The sequence below is a fragment of the Ctenocephalides felis genome, unplaced genomic scaffold (genome assembly GCF_003426905.1).
Source record: "Ctenocephalides felis isolate EL2017-DRISC unplaced genomic scaffold, ASM342690v1 CF-g0.4_SCAFFOLD_01886, whole genome shotgun sequence".
In the NCBI taxonomy this organism is placed as follows: domain Eukaryota; kingdom Metazoa; phylum Arthropoda; class Insecta; order Siphonaptera; family Pulicidae; genus Ctenocephalides; species Ctenocephalides felis.
The window spans coordinates 171,849,406-171,864,487 of NW_020538040.1; the positions used below are offsets into that span (position 1 = coordinate 171,849,406).

Genomic DNA, 15,082 nt, shown 5'->3' on the forward strand with positions numbered 1-15,082 from the left:
TAAGCAAAAGCAAATAAATGTTAAGGCTGAAAAATATTTGAAGACATAAAAATTACCTATATTACTATGAATTAAAAAGCTGTACTGTTAGTAAATGACTTCTACTATGACCTGTAAGATACTTATTTTTAACTTGTATGATTGTTTCCCATAATAAGTGTTTTAAGAATTGTTTCAACGTCTAATGAACTTATGTTGTGGTTGGTTTAGGATAGTCTTTATATTATTGTTAAATGAATTAGAGAGTAGAGTGGAGGTTGAAACTTTTCCAGTTTGATCAGAATGTTGAAATGATAAAAGTCGAAAATTTATTGATCTGAGTAAATATTTCAACTCACCTTTTCTCGATATTATGATATAATGAAATGTTTCTAAACGTTTAACTCATATTCAACATTAATTGGCGATTTATGGGCAAATAGTCGCATGCATTATGACGAATAAAAATCATTCAGAATAGATTGATTTTCTAAGCTAATACATCGCAAGAACAATTTCGATAAACGTCCAAGTATAAATAATATAATAAAAATTATTTTAAGTGAAGGAAATGTACTGAATGAAGCAACCTCCACAATCTACTTAATTTTTATATTATCATTAAATTCACGACAAATAATCGAATATATAAAATAAATTTTGCCAAGAAGACATTGATGATCCGGTGATGCACAATTATTATTACTTGGACAATTAATAGTTTAATTGACGAAATTAGCATGAAGGGGGTATCACAACTAGCATGCTCCAGTCACCAAGTTTTTTTATACTAGTTTGTGACATGCTAATATGACAATCATATTCTATTCTAACAAATCCTATTCCATAGAACAATTATTGAAAGAGAAAATATCATAGGTCGATGTTATCTAATGTGAGTTGGTAAATGATTTCGTACTAGTACTAGTGTACATCAATTTTTCGATGCTACGGAAAGAACATGAAATGTCTATATTAAGAAATAAATATAAAAGTGCTTTACGGCGTATTTGAATTTCATATATAATCTAAATAATAAATATTTTGACCACCTTTAACACAAACTACTGAATATATATATATATAAAATTTTCAAAAATGTATCTAATTCAACTAGACTGCCACCGTTGTATGATTACATTTAAAGATTAACATTTTTCGCAAAAACGATTACGTATTAATATAATCAAAGTTACTATTATAACCGCCAAATTTTATAATGAAGTATGATATAATTATGTTCATGTGATTCAGTCAAGGGAATAAAAAAATCAAAAGTTTGGTGCATTAATGCGATATTTAAAATTTATTTAAATCGCTAAAATGGGTACTGTAAAATGTAGTTTGCACCAATTGTTTTTACATCTTGGACTATTATAGAACTTAAATTTATTTATATCATTTTCATATGAACTATTTGAAAAATTTAAACTAATACCCTTCTTCCATAACGTACGTAAACTAATGAGCTAAAATGGTGTGAAAATCATTAATGAAATGATATATAATTCAAATTCGCGCAACGACACTTGAAATCGTTTTTATAACCATTTCCTTAGCAAAATTGGCTGTTCCCAAATAACTGTAGTTTTCGAAAATGAAAAGAATCTATCATGAATTTTGTAGAAACACCAGAATATAATCATTATTTAAACCATACTTGTTGTACAAAAACTCACTAGGTCTTGGTCTACGTTCAGCAGATACTGCCATTGTCGGGCTTTTCTTCTGTTTGCGGCCGCCGAGGCGGTTGTGGCGGTCACCGTGCTTCCTGGTCGTGGGGTTCGTTTTGGCGATAAATTTTCACTTTGGATTACTCCGGACCCACCGAGTGCGAACGGCCTATTAATTAAAAAAAGTTAATTATATAATACATTTTCATTAAATAAAATTCCCTTTCGATAAGGGATCGTTCAAGTATTACGTAAGCAGATTTATTACAATTATTTCCCCCCCCCCTCCCTTTTGTCAGCAAAATTAAGCAAATTTCTTACCCAAAAATAAGCAAAATAAGCAAATCAATAATCCCCGCCCCCCATAGTGCTTACGTAATACTTGAATGGCCCCTAAGTGTTATAGACAATGTTATTCATATTGTGCAAACTTCGTAAAAAATAGCATGGTCAGATGAAAATTTTGACCAATGCCATATATAAGTATTGTTCTGAAAATTATTTTCTTTATATTTTTCTTGCGTCATTCGGTAAAATTGTTCCTGTTTAGACACATAATGAAATTGATACATATTCTAGACCAAAATTGTTGTTCTAAGTCGAAATTTCTTTCTAAGTTTCTTTTACATCAAATCATCATATTGTTCTGTACTTCTAATAAAATGACTACAAGTAATAAAAGTAAAAGCTGTGTAAAAACGAATATTAAAATGTGCAAACATAATAAAATTTAAATTAAATGTGTTGCTAAATATAAAACTGTTCATGCCATGTATCGATTATAAGTGTTCGGTTTCCAGTAGGAAACCCACGCGCAAGTGTGTCTGTGTTATAAAATAAAAATGCAACCTATATTAATAATGTTTTTGGAAATACAACCACGATCGCTTATTGACCGTGAATATTTAGATATAACTAGCTGTAAGTGGAATTTCTGTCTTTAAGCAATTAAGGTAAATTGCTGGAACTTCCCTTACCGCAATTCAAATTTGAGTAATTAAAAATAATCAAATAATAATAATCAATAAAAGTTGATCAATGATTTGAAACTTTTAATAGAATTTCGAACCATTTTAAATCATTCTATCTTAAATCATTTATTTTGAAATATTTTGGAAATTCTGAACTTTTTCAAAGCAATCGTACTGCTTTAACTGCATTAAAGATGAAATATAAAAGCGCGTACGCGCCGCGTCTCCGTCAACCCGTAAACAGTGCTACGGAACCCATAGGAATGTCAAACAAAATTTTACTTATTGTTAAATGTCTATAAAATATCTGATAATTTGATGTGCATATGTCTATTGTTCATTTTTGACCGCCAATTGGCTCATTTTATTACTTTTTCCGCCATATCTCCAAAGTCGTTGGAACTGCCTTTCCAAAAATTTGAACAGTTCTTACAATAAACTACAGTTCAATACAAAAAAATGTTTTTTAAATTATTCAAATCGGACGCTCCGTTCTTTTAAAACTGAGTTACCGTTTTCGGCACTTTTTGCTCCGTATCTTCGGAACGGCTAGACCTGCCACCGCCAAAAACTAATCAGCACGTCTCCTTATCAATACGAATCGAATGTTTTTAAATTATTCAAATCGGTTGATCCGTGTTCCCGAAATCGTCGACGAAAATTTGTATCCGCACATACATGCATACACGCTCACACACACACATACACACACACATACATCCATTTTTTTTCATTTTCCAAAATTTTCCAAAATGTTCAGAAGGTTTGACACGTAAAGATCTATAAAAATTTCATTTTCGATTTTTTTGCGATTACTATAACTTGCCCTACGGGAAGTTAATAATTAATTCTGTTCACTTACATGCATCGATTTTATACACAATGAATCAGATTTCAGAAAGTCTAGAATAAAAAATGTTGCATCATTGTACAAAAATAAAAAACCACAGTTTTAACAACACGGACACAGTAGATGATACGCGTGGTTAATCTCACCAGATCTCGGACTGCTTTTAGATTTCTGCGGACTACTTTTTTGTGGGCTACCTTTCTTGGGGCTGCTCTTTGCGGGCTGCCCTTTGAGGGCTGCAACGTTTTGGGCTGTAGTGCTCTTCACTTCTTGGCGTTACCGGCACTAGCTTCTCTAGAGTTGGAGATGGCAATAGTGCCCTTCCTCAGAACAATCTAATTATAAAAAAAATCAATGAAAACTGATGCTTAAACCAATACTACTCCCTGGACTAAACTACGAAAACATCTTAAGTGTTATTTTTTTATTTTGTTATCATTTTTTTTTCAATCAGAACTCTTACTTTTATTAATGTTCTATAAGCTGTTTTTGTGTATGACTTATGACCTAAGGTATTGATATGAGAGGCAACCCATCGGTTCACCGTTCTCCTATGAGTGGGGTTTTATATATTAGCTCTTACATCTCTACATCAATAGTGTGCATATGATTGTATGATGCAACTATGTCCACGAAGGACGATTTCCACTTGGAATTATATTGTGATCTATAACCCCAAGTGGAAATTTGACATCAAAGTTGCCTGATGTCAGGCTTGGCGGTAGCGGGAATCGAACCAGCGAACCTGGGTCTAGTTGGTGCTAGCCCACGCTCTAACCGATATCGCCACCGATGGCCAGTTGTTTTTTTTTTTTTTTTTTTTTTTGTTATCAATAATTTATTTTTTACCTATTCCTGTAGTTCTCTCAAGGTGATGACGAATTGTCTCCTTTCTAAATCTAGCATTGTCTAACATCTGAAAAAATACATTTTTATTAGTTAATTTTTTTCATAACTGGTTGAAGATATGTAAATTATCTCACTTTATTATCGAGCACTGGTTTTGCGGATCCAGGAACCCGCGGTGTTTTTATGAAGGCAGCCTTCGTCGGTGAGTTTTCTTATTATTTTCTTTATCTTTCTCCTCTTTCGTTATTGACCTATTGATAAAGGTTAAAATTAAAACTTATTTATATTTATTATTTGAATTTATTATATTAATTAATAAAATTATTCATGAAATAGTGGTCTATTTACCTATGGCTAGTAGAAGCAAGCGACAGTGCAGATAAGGAACTACGCCGCGATACTTGTTCCCAAAGCTCAATTTGTTTATTCGATATATCAGCTACTTGATCTATACTTAATTCAGTACCCCAACCGCGGCTCTAATGAAATATTAGATAATAAAAAAAATCATTATTGAAAAATGATAAAATTTTAATATCATACCTTATATTCTCCCGCTTTTTTGCGTAATTCTAACACTTCTTTGTACCAAGCATCTGCTGGCGTAGACGTCTCTACCACTGCGTGCTTTTCTATGTGAACTTCTTTCTTAGGCGAATGCATGTAATCTAATTGAGATATTGGCCTAAAGTTCTTCTTGTGTTCTATTTTAGTTTCTTTCCTGTAAAGTATAGTTTTATGAAAAATGATTTTATATTTGAATAGAGAATTATGAAATGATTTTTTAAAAATTATTTTTTTTTATTCAACAATATATTTACAACTACCCTATATAGACATTAAGTAAATCTTTTGGCGAGTATATATAAAAAATGACGTTCATATATAAACATGTAGTGAAAAATACATGTAGGACCACAGTTGTATTTTTTCTCTATGAGAAGATAATAGTTACTTCTAAGAGCAAAATATTATATTAGCTCCAAAAATTATTTTTGGATATGTATGGAAATTATTTAAAATATGATGGAGAAAATATATAGCAAACAAACGTTTCATCAAAATTAGGTATTAGGTGACTGGTCATTCGCAACCTGTGTGTAGGGTGTCGCTTATAGGCGACATCCTTTGATATAGTTAGAATCATATGAATTCTAATTTGTTAATTATAATTCGTAGTTCTTTAGAAGTACAATTATTAATTTTCAAATACATTTTCATTGACAGTGATTGGAAAATCTTGTAGTATCTCGTTGTGGGTGGACGGTTTAGTAGTAAGGTGACCATACGTCGCGGTTTGGCCGGGACAGTCCCGGATTTCCACCTTGTGTCTCGGGTTTTTCTAAAAGCAATGTTTGTCCCGGATTTAGATCCCGGATTATAGGTAAATTAACAAAAATTTTGAAAGCAAACGAACAAGTGCTATTTTTTTAAAATTAGTTCTGAAGAAAATTGTATAGAATTTTATGAAAGTCTCAAAAGCGAAAAAACCTAGATTGAACAATATAAGATAGAACATGATATCATAGATTAAGAAGTATTACATGTAATAGAATAATAAAGTTATTACTAAAGGTCTGCAATTCTGATTTAGAAAAAAAAAGATTCATAAAAAAACTTTTTTTGTATTGTCTCATTGAATTGAATAGCATTTGTTAGTTTAGAGGCACCCCCTCTCCCCGTTCACGCCCCGTTTTTGACTTAAAAAAATATGGTCACCTTTATTAGTAGAGACACTGGGAGGATCGCTGTCTCCCCTACGAAAGGGTAAAATTTGAAAATTTAGTAATTAAAAAAAAACAAAAAATCAAATTGTTAACACTGTCAAATCAAGAGTCATATACAATATTACGATTTTTTTTTTCAATTAATAAAAAAACAATTAACACTATGCCCATACATCGCTAGTGGTAGTGAATATGACAGTTGCTAACTTGTATAATTTTTATAAGACCAACTTTAAAAATAAAAAATAACGGTAATAGTCGAGGTATATATCGTCCAGTTTGTGGATAAATAATGTCACGGTCCTTCAGAAAGCTTTTCAAAAATTGTTTACCACCCCTGAGATTAAAGAAAGACGTAGAATTGCCTATTTATCTATGACAGCCAAATGATAATTTGCTCTGCATATTTCCATTCTTTTAAAAAACATCAAATATACATAAGCGCATCATGTGTGAGCGCGCTTGAAATGTTGCGCAACGCAAATCAACAAATGCCCACCATACAATATTGTACTGCGCTAGATTGTCTATTATGCAAGTGATCTTACTTATTCATAGCTTGCTTTTCGTCCAGTGTGTTTGCTTCTTTTTCAGAAGCCTCCGGTTCCATAACCAACGGTTCGAGCTCATGATTGTTATCTGAAATATAGAGGCATAAATTGAAATATAAAACAAATCGATACGGCCTACTCTAGCTACATGTGACCTTTACATGGTTTATCGCGTGGTGCAGCTTTTAGTGCAGGTGTTTTATACCGCAAGGATTTAGGAATGAACAAACAAGGAATAATGATTTGATTTTATTACTTAAAAACATTCTATGAGACAAAGAATTATCTTAATGACAATAGCGAAAAGTACAACTCACAACTTTTTAATAACCCTATTAAAATTTCAAGTGAGAAAACAACAAACATAAGCAAGCTTTTTATGGTGTAAAGAGATACACAACGAGTTACCTTTTTCCGTGGCTTGCGCTCATTTTTATGTACTTTGCTAAATTAATTCTTATGTTTCATATTGTCGAACAAAATTCATTAGGATAAGTTTCTACGATATCATACATGAGATAAATAATAAATAACTTATAATTCCAATAATATTAATGTGGGGGTTACTTATGAATACTTAATCCGATATCACAAAATCTTGTTGGGGAAAACTACTAACTTTTGTAATTGTTGTATGAATAATATATGGATAGAGTTACAAGTTGTGCGTGGACAAACTTTTATCAAGACTTGTATTCTTGATTTTTAAAATTTAATAATCATTTTTGGTGTAGTAGTTTTCTTCAGATATAGAAAGTGTAAAGTTGACACTAAATATTCAACTTAAATATATGAGAGTTATTTATTAGATTAAAAGCTAATATTCTGCTTAGTTTTTAATAAACACCTGTACGGGTAGGTCACGTTCCACATGATCGATACTTTGCGTCTCTTGGTTATATATTTATACAAAGGTCTATACTTAGCACGCATTACACATAAAGCCAAGCTTTTGTTCTAAATAATTAATTCAAACGGTATTAGAACAGTTTAACTATTTTTTATAGATGTTAGTAAAGCTCTTAAAGAAAAGAAAAATAAAACAAAATCGATGTAGCAATAATAGAAAATTAGTAGATTCTTAAGCTTATTATTTCTTGTATCGCTAAGGAACAGTTCAACTCACTTGTACTTTGATCACATTTTTGAGAACATTTTAAATTTTACATTAAAATTTATCGATTTTAGTATTTGTTGTTACAGTAGTCAATTTTAGGTATAACATATTTAAATTTCAAGGCTGTAGAATAAATATAAGGCTTGTAATAAAATTTGGAATCTATTTTTTTCAAATTATATTCTATTTCTAGTAAATTCAATTCTAGTGCATTTAATTAGTAAATAATTTATAGGTTTTGACTCGTTTGAATTCGATAACAATGATTAAAATTTTTAATTATCGATAATATGTAAAGCTGTTTAGGTATCTAATTATTGGCGCATTTGTTAAAATATAATATTTTGTTTATATATATTATAAACACCGCATTATGGATTATTATTAATAGCAATTACTGTAAAGGATTTTAATATATATCGCACACTCGCAAGAAAAGTGACACACGTCAAAGAGTTACATTTTGAGTAGAGCAAAAATAAAGAACTTTGAACTAAATGCAGATTACTATCTTAAATTAAAACTAATTATTTTGAACATTCGTGATAATTTTTAGTGGCATACAGAACCTTTTAAACTCGAACCTATTTTGACCTGTGCCGGTTTTTTATATTTTTGTTATTTAATTTAATTATGAAAAAAATTACTTAAAGTTTTCAGGGTTCAAGAATAATACAAATATAATACGCACAAAAAGTGACATCTGAAGTTGTCACATTTCTTGCGGAGGTGCGATATGTCCAAAGCATATTTTATAGAATAATTTGGATTGTTTTAGAGAGCATGTTTAAATTCGAAAGTACGAGTTTATGAAAGTGGTATCAGCTGGCTGACGTACCATTTTTATGCCAATGCCGTTTTTATGCCAGTGTGAGTAAGTTATTATTCATTTTAATAACAAAATCAAAACTACAATAGTTCTCTTCTCTATGTCATGAAATATAATTATATAATCAGAATAGACAATTGTCACGTGCTGGGACATGACGTAACAATGGTGCAACAAGAGCGTTTTCAATTTGGTGAAAACACGTTTATGTGAAATTTGTCGGTAAAATGTAGTAACATCTCAAAACACGATTTGCGTGATCATGATTTTGTTTGATATTATGTTATAGCTGCCTTAAGAGGGTTGTTCTTTTTTTTAAAAAAATGCAAGGTATTTGTTTTTGTTTTTCTCGAAATGTATTTATCATAGAGACATGCGGTTTTTTTTAAACAAAAATTACAAAATCATAGAATATTACGAAATTTTCTTTTTCTTTTTTTTCGCTGTCACTTTTTAACCAGGGGGCGCCCAAGTCAGCCTTGCAAAATCGATCTCTTTTGCGGTGCCACAGATAAATCCGTTGCGGATCGCCCGAAACAAAAAAAAAAGAAACTACGTTGAAGAAGAAGTTTAAATCCAGCCCCCCTACCAAAATGAAAGAAATAAAGCTAGAAGGAAAAAAATGGCAGCTATTTTGATATAAAAGTGTTAAAAAGGCCTTGTTATTGGGACGAAAAGCTTCGCAAAAATTTTTTGCGTTATGTTATCAAGTTGTTTGAGGTAGGGGGACTAGGTATTGCAGTGGTGAACAAACTAAAAAAAATGCAAGTCGATCCGACTTGTAGTTTTTTTTTAATTTGTGGCACCGCATTGAAAAGTCATTTTGAGAAAAACGTATTTAAAGTTTTTAATATAATGTACTAAATACACCATGGTGTTCAAAGATGGTCATCATTAAAAAGGTCATGTGCATGAGGTATTATAATGAAAAAGAGAGCAGCTGGCATACAATAGCTCGCGGAGCGATGAAAAAAACGGTTTCAGAGGATCATACATATATATATATATATATATATATGTATATATATATATATCTATAACTTCGTCAAAAAAGTAGATATTGAGATGATTTTTTTTTTAATAATTCTAAGGTTTTTAGCTTTCATAATATCAAAAAATCTCAAAATCGAAAAATATAAATAAAAATCGAACAACCCCCTTAATAAATCCAGCTCTCACCTTCCTTCGTGGTTTCGAGATCGGTGCGTTTTCGGTGTACTGCAGCGGGACCCACACCATTGGCAGTAGGTTTGATGGCGCCCATCGAGAGCGACTTGCGGGGCGGCGCTGCGTCGTGACCGGCTCCCTTTTCTTTGATGCGTTTGCTGGGCGGCCAGGCGAACTGTAACCGGTATTCAGTACTGAACTTGGAAATGGCCTTGCTGAACAAGCCGCCTCCCCCAGCTGCGGCACGGTTACTTGGTGCTACGGCATCCTGTATGAAATAAATTGAAAGCCCGATGTCCCAGAAGACACTCAGTGATTCACTCGTTTATTTATAATAATGTCGCTATTAGCTTTAATATTATACAAACGTACTGCTAGCACTGATTTTAACATGACATAAATTTATTCGATTCTCAGAACGAAACATACTATTGTAAAGATTCCAAATAATCGAGGAAAAACGTGCTCAATAAATGTTCCTTAGCATTATTCAATGATTAATGGATTGTGAAATCGAATGATATTTAACATTTCCAGTATATATATATATATATATATATATATATATATATATATATATATTAGGGTGGTCCTTAATATGGACATTTCCGAATTTCCTTGCTTCCAAGAGCTCAAATGGTTCCAACTTGATAAAAAACAATTCTCTTAAAGTTTTAGCTCTTAATATTAACTTTTAGATAGTGCGCAATTCAATTAAACTTCGTATGGAAATAGCATGGAAAAATTTTTGAAAATTAAAAAAAAAATTTTTAGGTATAACTTAGCGACAAATGTATTAAAAGTAAAAATTCGTGTCATTTTTTATTGAAAATTTTACGTACTGCAAAATTTTTGAAATTTTTTTAATGCTATTTCCGTACAAAACTTTGATTGAATTGCGCTCTATCTAAAAGACAATATTAAGAGCTAAAACTTTCAGAGAATTGATTATCAATTTGGAACCATTTGAGCCCTTGGGAGCAAGTAAATGTCCATATTAAAGATCACCCTAACATATATATATATATATATATATATATATATATATATATATATATATTATGTATATATACAGTAAAATCCGCTTAGTATGACATCGAAGGGACCCAAAAACTTGTCGTAATAAGCGGACGTCATACCATTCCGAAAAAAACTATTTTCTGTAACTATGTGTGTACAGTAAAAGTCCATTAGTCCGGCAGGCCCGTAACCGGTCAAGATGCCAGACTGTTAAAAATTCCGGACTATCGGTCGGTAATCATAATTATTTTTATAATTAGGTTAATAATAAAACCACAAAAACAGTACAAAGTGGTGAAAACAGCTTTTAAAGGGGGCGGCAGTCATTAGCACAAGGCAAAACAGTTAAGCTCTCTTTGTTTTTCTTAAAAACCATGGCTATTTTTTTTACCTCCCCCAGTTAAAGAGGTGTAAAAACATGTCGATCATTATAACCAGGCATAATTTTGTTAAAAATGGGTCATTATAAGCGATATGTCAATGTAAGAAAAGCAAGTATATACGACTGTTTTATAAGAATTTTATGTGAAAATCAAAGTAGTATATTTACGTCAAATACGCGTTTGGTCAATATATCCGGACCGGACATACTAAACCGATTCTATTTCGTTTAACTATAATAAGTATGTTTTTATAATTTCGTTCGTAATGCATTTTATATATTAATATTTTATTTATAATTATATTTAATAATATGATAAATACAGTAAACATTATTAACAGTTGTCTTTATTTGTCATTTGTTACTTTTGTCCCTAAAATAATTTTTATTATAAAGAGAATTTTTATAAACAATTGTAAATCGTGTCTGTCATCAAATTTTGTTTCATTCTCGGTTTTGTTTGTGTTATTAGTAACATGTTTGAAATTTGTGGTTGAATGTGTTACCAGTGATTCTTATTACCCCTAACATGTGCCTGATGGCGAAGATGCACAGAACAACCGTTCGCGATATAACATATCAAGCAAAACTTAAATTTATACCATTTTCCATCACAGTAGAAAAAATCACTCGTTGAAATATTATGAATGCAGCATCAGCAATCGCAGTATCGTATATACTGTTCAGTTAGCTTATTATATTATAATAGATTATTAATGGACTTGATCTGTTTAGTTTTTTTTCAAATATTAAATTATTAGATAAAATGTGACTCTGAAAAATTACGGATGTTTTCATGTAATTCAATATAAATTTATTTCATCATTTTATTCGCTTTCGTGCAAAAATCTTTTAATATAACGATATAATTTTCTTCTACATCAAAACACACGCGACAAACGTTAACCTTCATTATCATAAGTCGTATCTTCTACGGAAAGCCTCGTACGATCTCCGGGAGAGCTTTATGCAAAATCGAGTCAATCCAGCAGGATACGAAGACTCCCAATTACTGATTCAATGCACGAATCAAACTCTGATAGTCCAATTAGAATAGTGCGTATTTGATTGACGGTTTATGATGGATCGGTTTTGAATGGGGTATGATTTTGGTTAATAATTGAGGAAATGGATAGATAAGTTGTATCAATAGTAAATGATAAAATTATAAACAATTTTGTGATTTTTTTTATTCGCCCTATAAAGGTATAAATTGAAAAATGTATGCTTAATTTAGAAAAATTGGGTAAATCATAACGATACTAAATAAATAAATAGCACAATTTTATTCGTGCTATTGTTATCACTTACTTTATACACTTTAGATCAAAAAGTTTATTGCATGTTTATGTGAAACGAAATAAATTTGGGTACCTATTAAAACTATTTCAAAGGTGCTTTAAAATTGCACAATATGCAACAATTTATTTGAGTTTAGAATTAACCCTCCGTCGGTCGGCGTGGTCTGGCCAGACTTTTTTCGACTTCAATTAAAAAAAAAGTACTTCTAGTAATCCTATCGACTTGAAATTTCTTGACTTTTCCTAAAATTTCATTACCTGTCGATCAATGAAAAAATCAGGACGAAAAAATGTACAGAAGGATAATTATAAGGATATTAACTCTTTTATACTTCGAACGGTCGAAGTGGTCTGTCTAGACCACCCATACATTTTGTATGAAATATACGCTTTTTGATATATGTAAACCAGTATTTTGTCTTTTTTCATGGTATTTTCTATTCAAACTGCGTTGTTAATATTCTTTGCTATGTGTTCTAACATGAATGTTAGTATTTTCATGACGAGAGTTCCTTGAAAACCTACCGAACTTATTGGTCATCGCAAACATTGAAAATCGGATGAGTAATGCATACATTATCAACAATTTTTCTATCCGTAGTGCGTTCGAAATTTTTTTTGGCAAACCTGCAGTGAAATTATATTTTCAACTTGAATTTTACAGCTCATTTCAAAGGCGACGCACCTTATTTCGTTTTCATTTGAATTTCACATTCATTTCGAAGGAGCCGAAAAAGAATAAATATTGTTTTTCATTGATATAAAACAGAAAAATAAAAATAATAAAAAAGCAACGATTTTTTTATATTCTTTGATTTTTTTTATATAATTTTTTTTTATTGTAAGCAAGCTCAACACATGCAAAAGACGGTAAAAAAAGAAAAAATCTAAACTATAAATATTTACTACTAATAATCGTTAATATATAAGACACCAATTTATTTATCTCATTAATCTCATATAAATGCATGTAAAATGAATGGTGGTCCAGCCAGACCACTCCGACCGTTCGAAGGTGAAAAAATATCCGACCGACGGAGGGTTAATATATAAAATTAAAGTTGAATTTTTCAATAAAATTTATTTTTATCGAAATCTTGCGCCTAATCGCTGCCAGCGGTATCTCAATCACAAAGCTTGCATAAATGTTGAAATATAAGCAACCTGCAACCAAGCGCTATGAAAAAAAACGTATTAGGGGGCGTCCATTAATCACGTGAGCGAGTTTTTAAGGATCCCCCCTCCCTCTTGGTGATTCATGGTGATATTCAAGATTACTCCTCCCCTCCCCCATCAAACATCACGTGTATTTTCAGTTACGTGATAAAACTGTAATTTTTTTTAAATTTTATTTGGAAATGTTTGATTTTTTTAAAAAAGTCAGTTAAAAAATAAATACACGTGATATCTTACTATACCCCTCCCTCCCCTACGTGATATTTCGTGATTTTTTGTCAGACCCCCCCTCCCCCTAAAAACCTCACGTAATTAATGGACGCCCCCTATACTGTCTGTGACTTTTTCACATGGTACATGCTTTGTTTGAGAATCCACCAGCTACAATTGATCGAAGCCTTTCGTTATTTTTTTTCTGAAACCATCCTAAATATCATTCTATGAAAGAGAACTATAAATCAAAAACGATGATGCGATTGCCGAGCGCGCCTAAGTCGCGGATATCGATTGCGTACCATGATAACGATCAAGTCGTCGTGCTGCGCGTCATGTTGCGGCGGCGGCGTGTGGGTCGCCTGGCGTCGATGGTGCTGGGGGCTCGCCGAAAGTCCATTCATTGCAGGAGGACCTTCCGATTTGCTGCGACGAGACGGCCTCGAAGCCCCAAACGCCGATCTCTCCTCCGACTGCAAACAAACGAATACATCGTCCTGCGAAGTTCCGGCCGTTATGTCCAAATTCCAATATCCATGCTGATCACGATATCGAATACGACAGGCGCGCGAACTACACTCACTCAGAAACGATACAGCACGCATATACTGGTGCTGATATTTACTTTTTCGAATAGCAAGGATTTTCTTCAAAGTACATAGGCAAACACTAATGTTCAAATACTCTTTCGATTCACCTAGTATGACAAAACATTAACCTACTGTGATATCTTCATGCAAAGTCGTATCAAAAAGCTTACTGCTAAAATTATTTTTTCTTATTATTTGAATATCACAGTAGAGTAATGAAAAGACATTAATACGCATGCTAAATCGTGCTTATCAGGACGGACTATAAGAAGCAGTTGGATGATAGATGATTGATGAAATCAATACTCTGCTATCGGTTAACCCGGGTTCACACAGGGACCGAAAGCATGCGAAAAAGTGGACCAGTAAAATAGAGGATTTTCAATGCTATTCACTTAAGAGAGTATAAAACGAACATGCCAAGTACAAAAATAATATAGCAGAATATATAAGATACAAACGTCTAAGTACATATTTTTTATATGCATACTGTTACTTTATAGATTACATTAATTAAATAATTAACATACAAGCGAAAGGATTTTGTTGTTCTGTGTATTTTCTCACCGGCAACTCATTAACAGATTAGGCTAAGGCAGTTAAATTATTATAACTCACAAAAACTTTTATTGATGTCAAATAGTAAGGCGTTACTCATAACTATATATACTAGCAAACCATAAATAC

The 15,082-nt window shown here is 31.8% G+C and overlaps 1 protein-coding gene across 1 annotated transcript; it reads right to left on the reverse strand.

Moving 5' to 3' along the window:
• Positions 1-4,666: 4,666 nt before the first annotated feature.
• On the reverse strand, positions 4,667-14,410 carry LOC113376268 (nuclear protein MDM1-like). Its single transcript, XM_026616176.1, has 5 exons — positions 14,108-14,410; positions 9,726-9,981; positions 6,598-6,688; positions 4,866-5,043; positions 4,667-4,801 (listed from the first exon to the last, which is right to left on the reverse strand). The coding sequence occupies exons 1-5, from the start codon at positions 14,408-14,410 to the stop codon at positions 4,667-4,669; spliced, it is 963 nt and encodes a 320-aa protein (XP_026471961.1).
• Between the last annotated feature and the right edge of the window lie 672 nt (positions 14,411-15,082).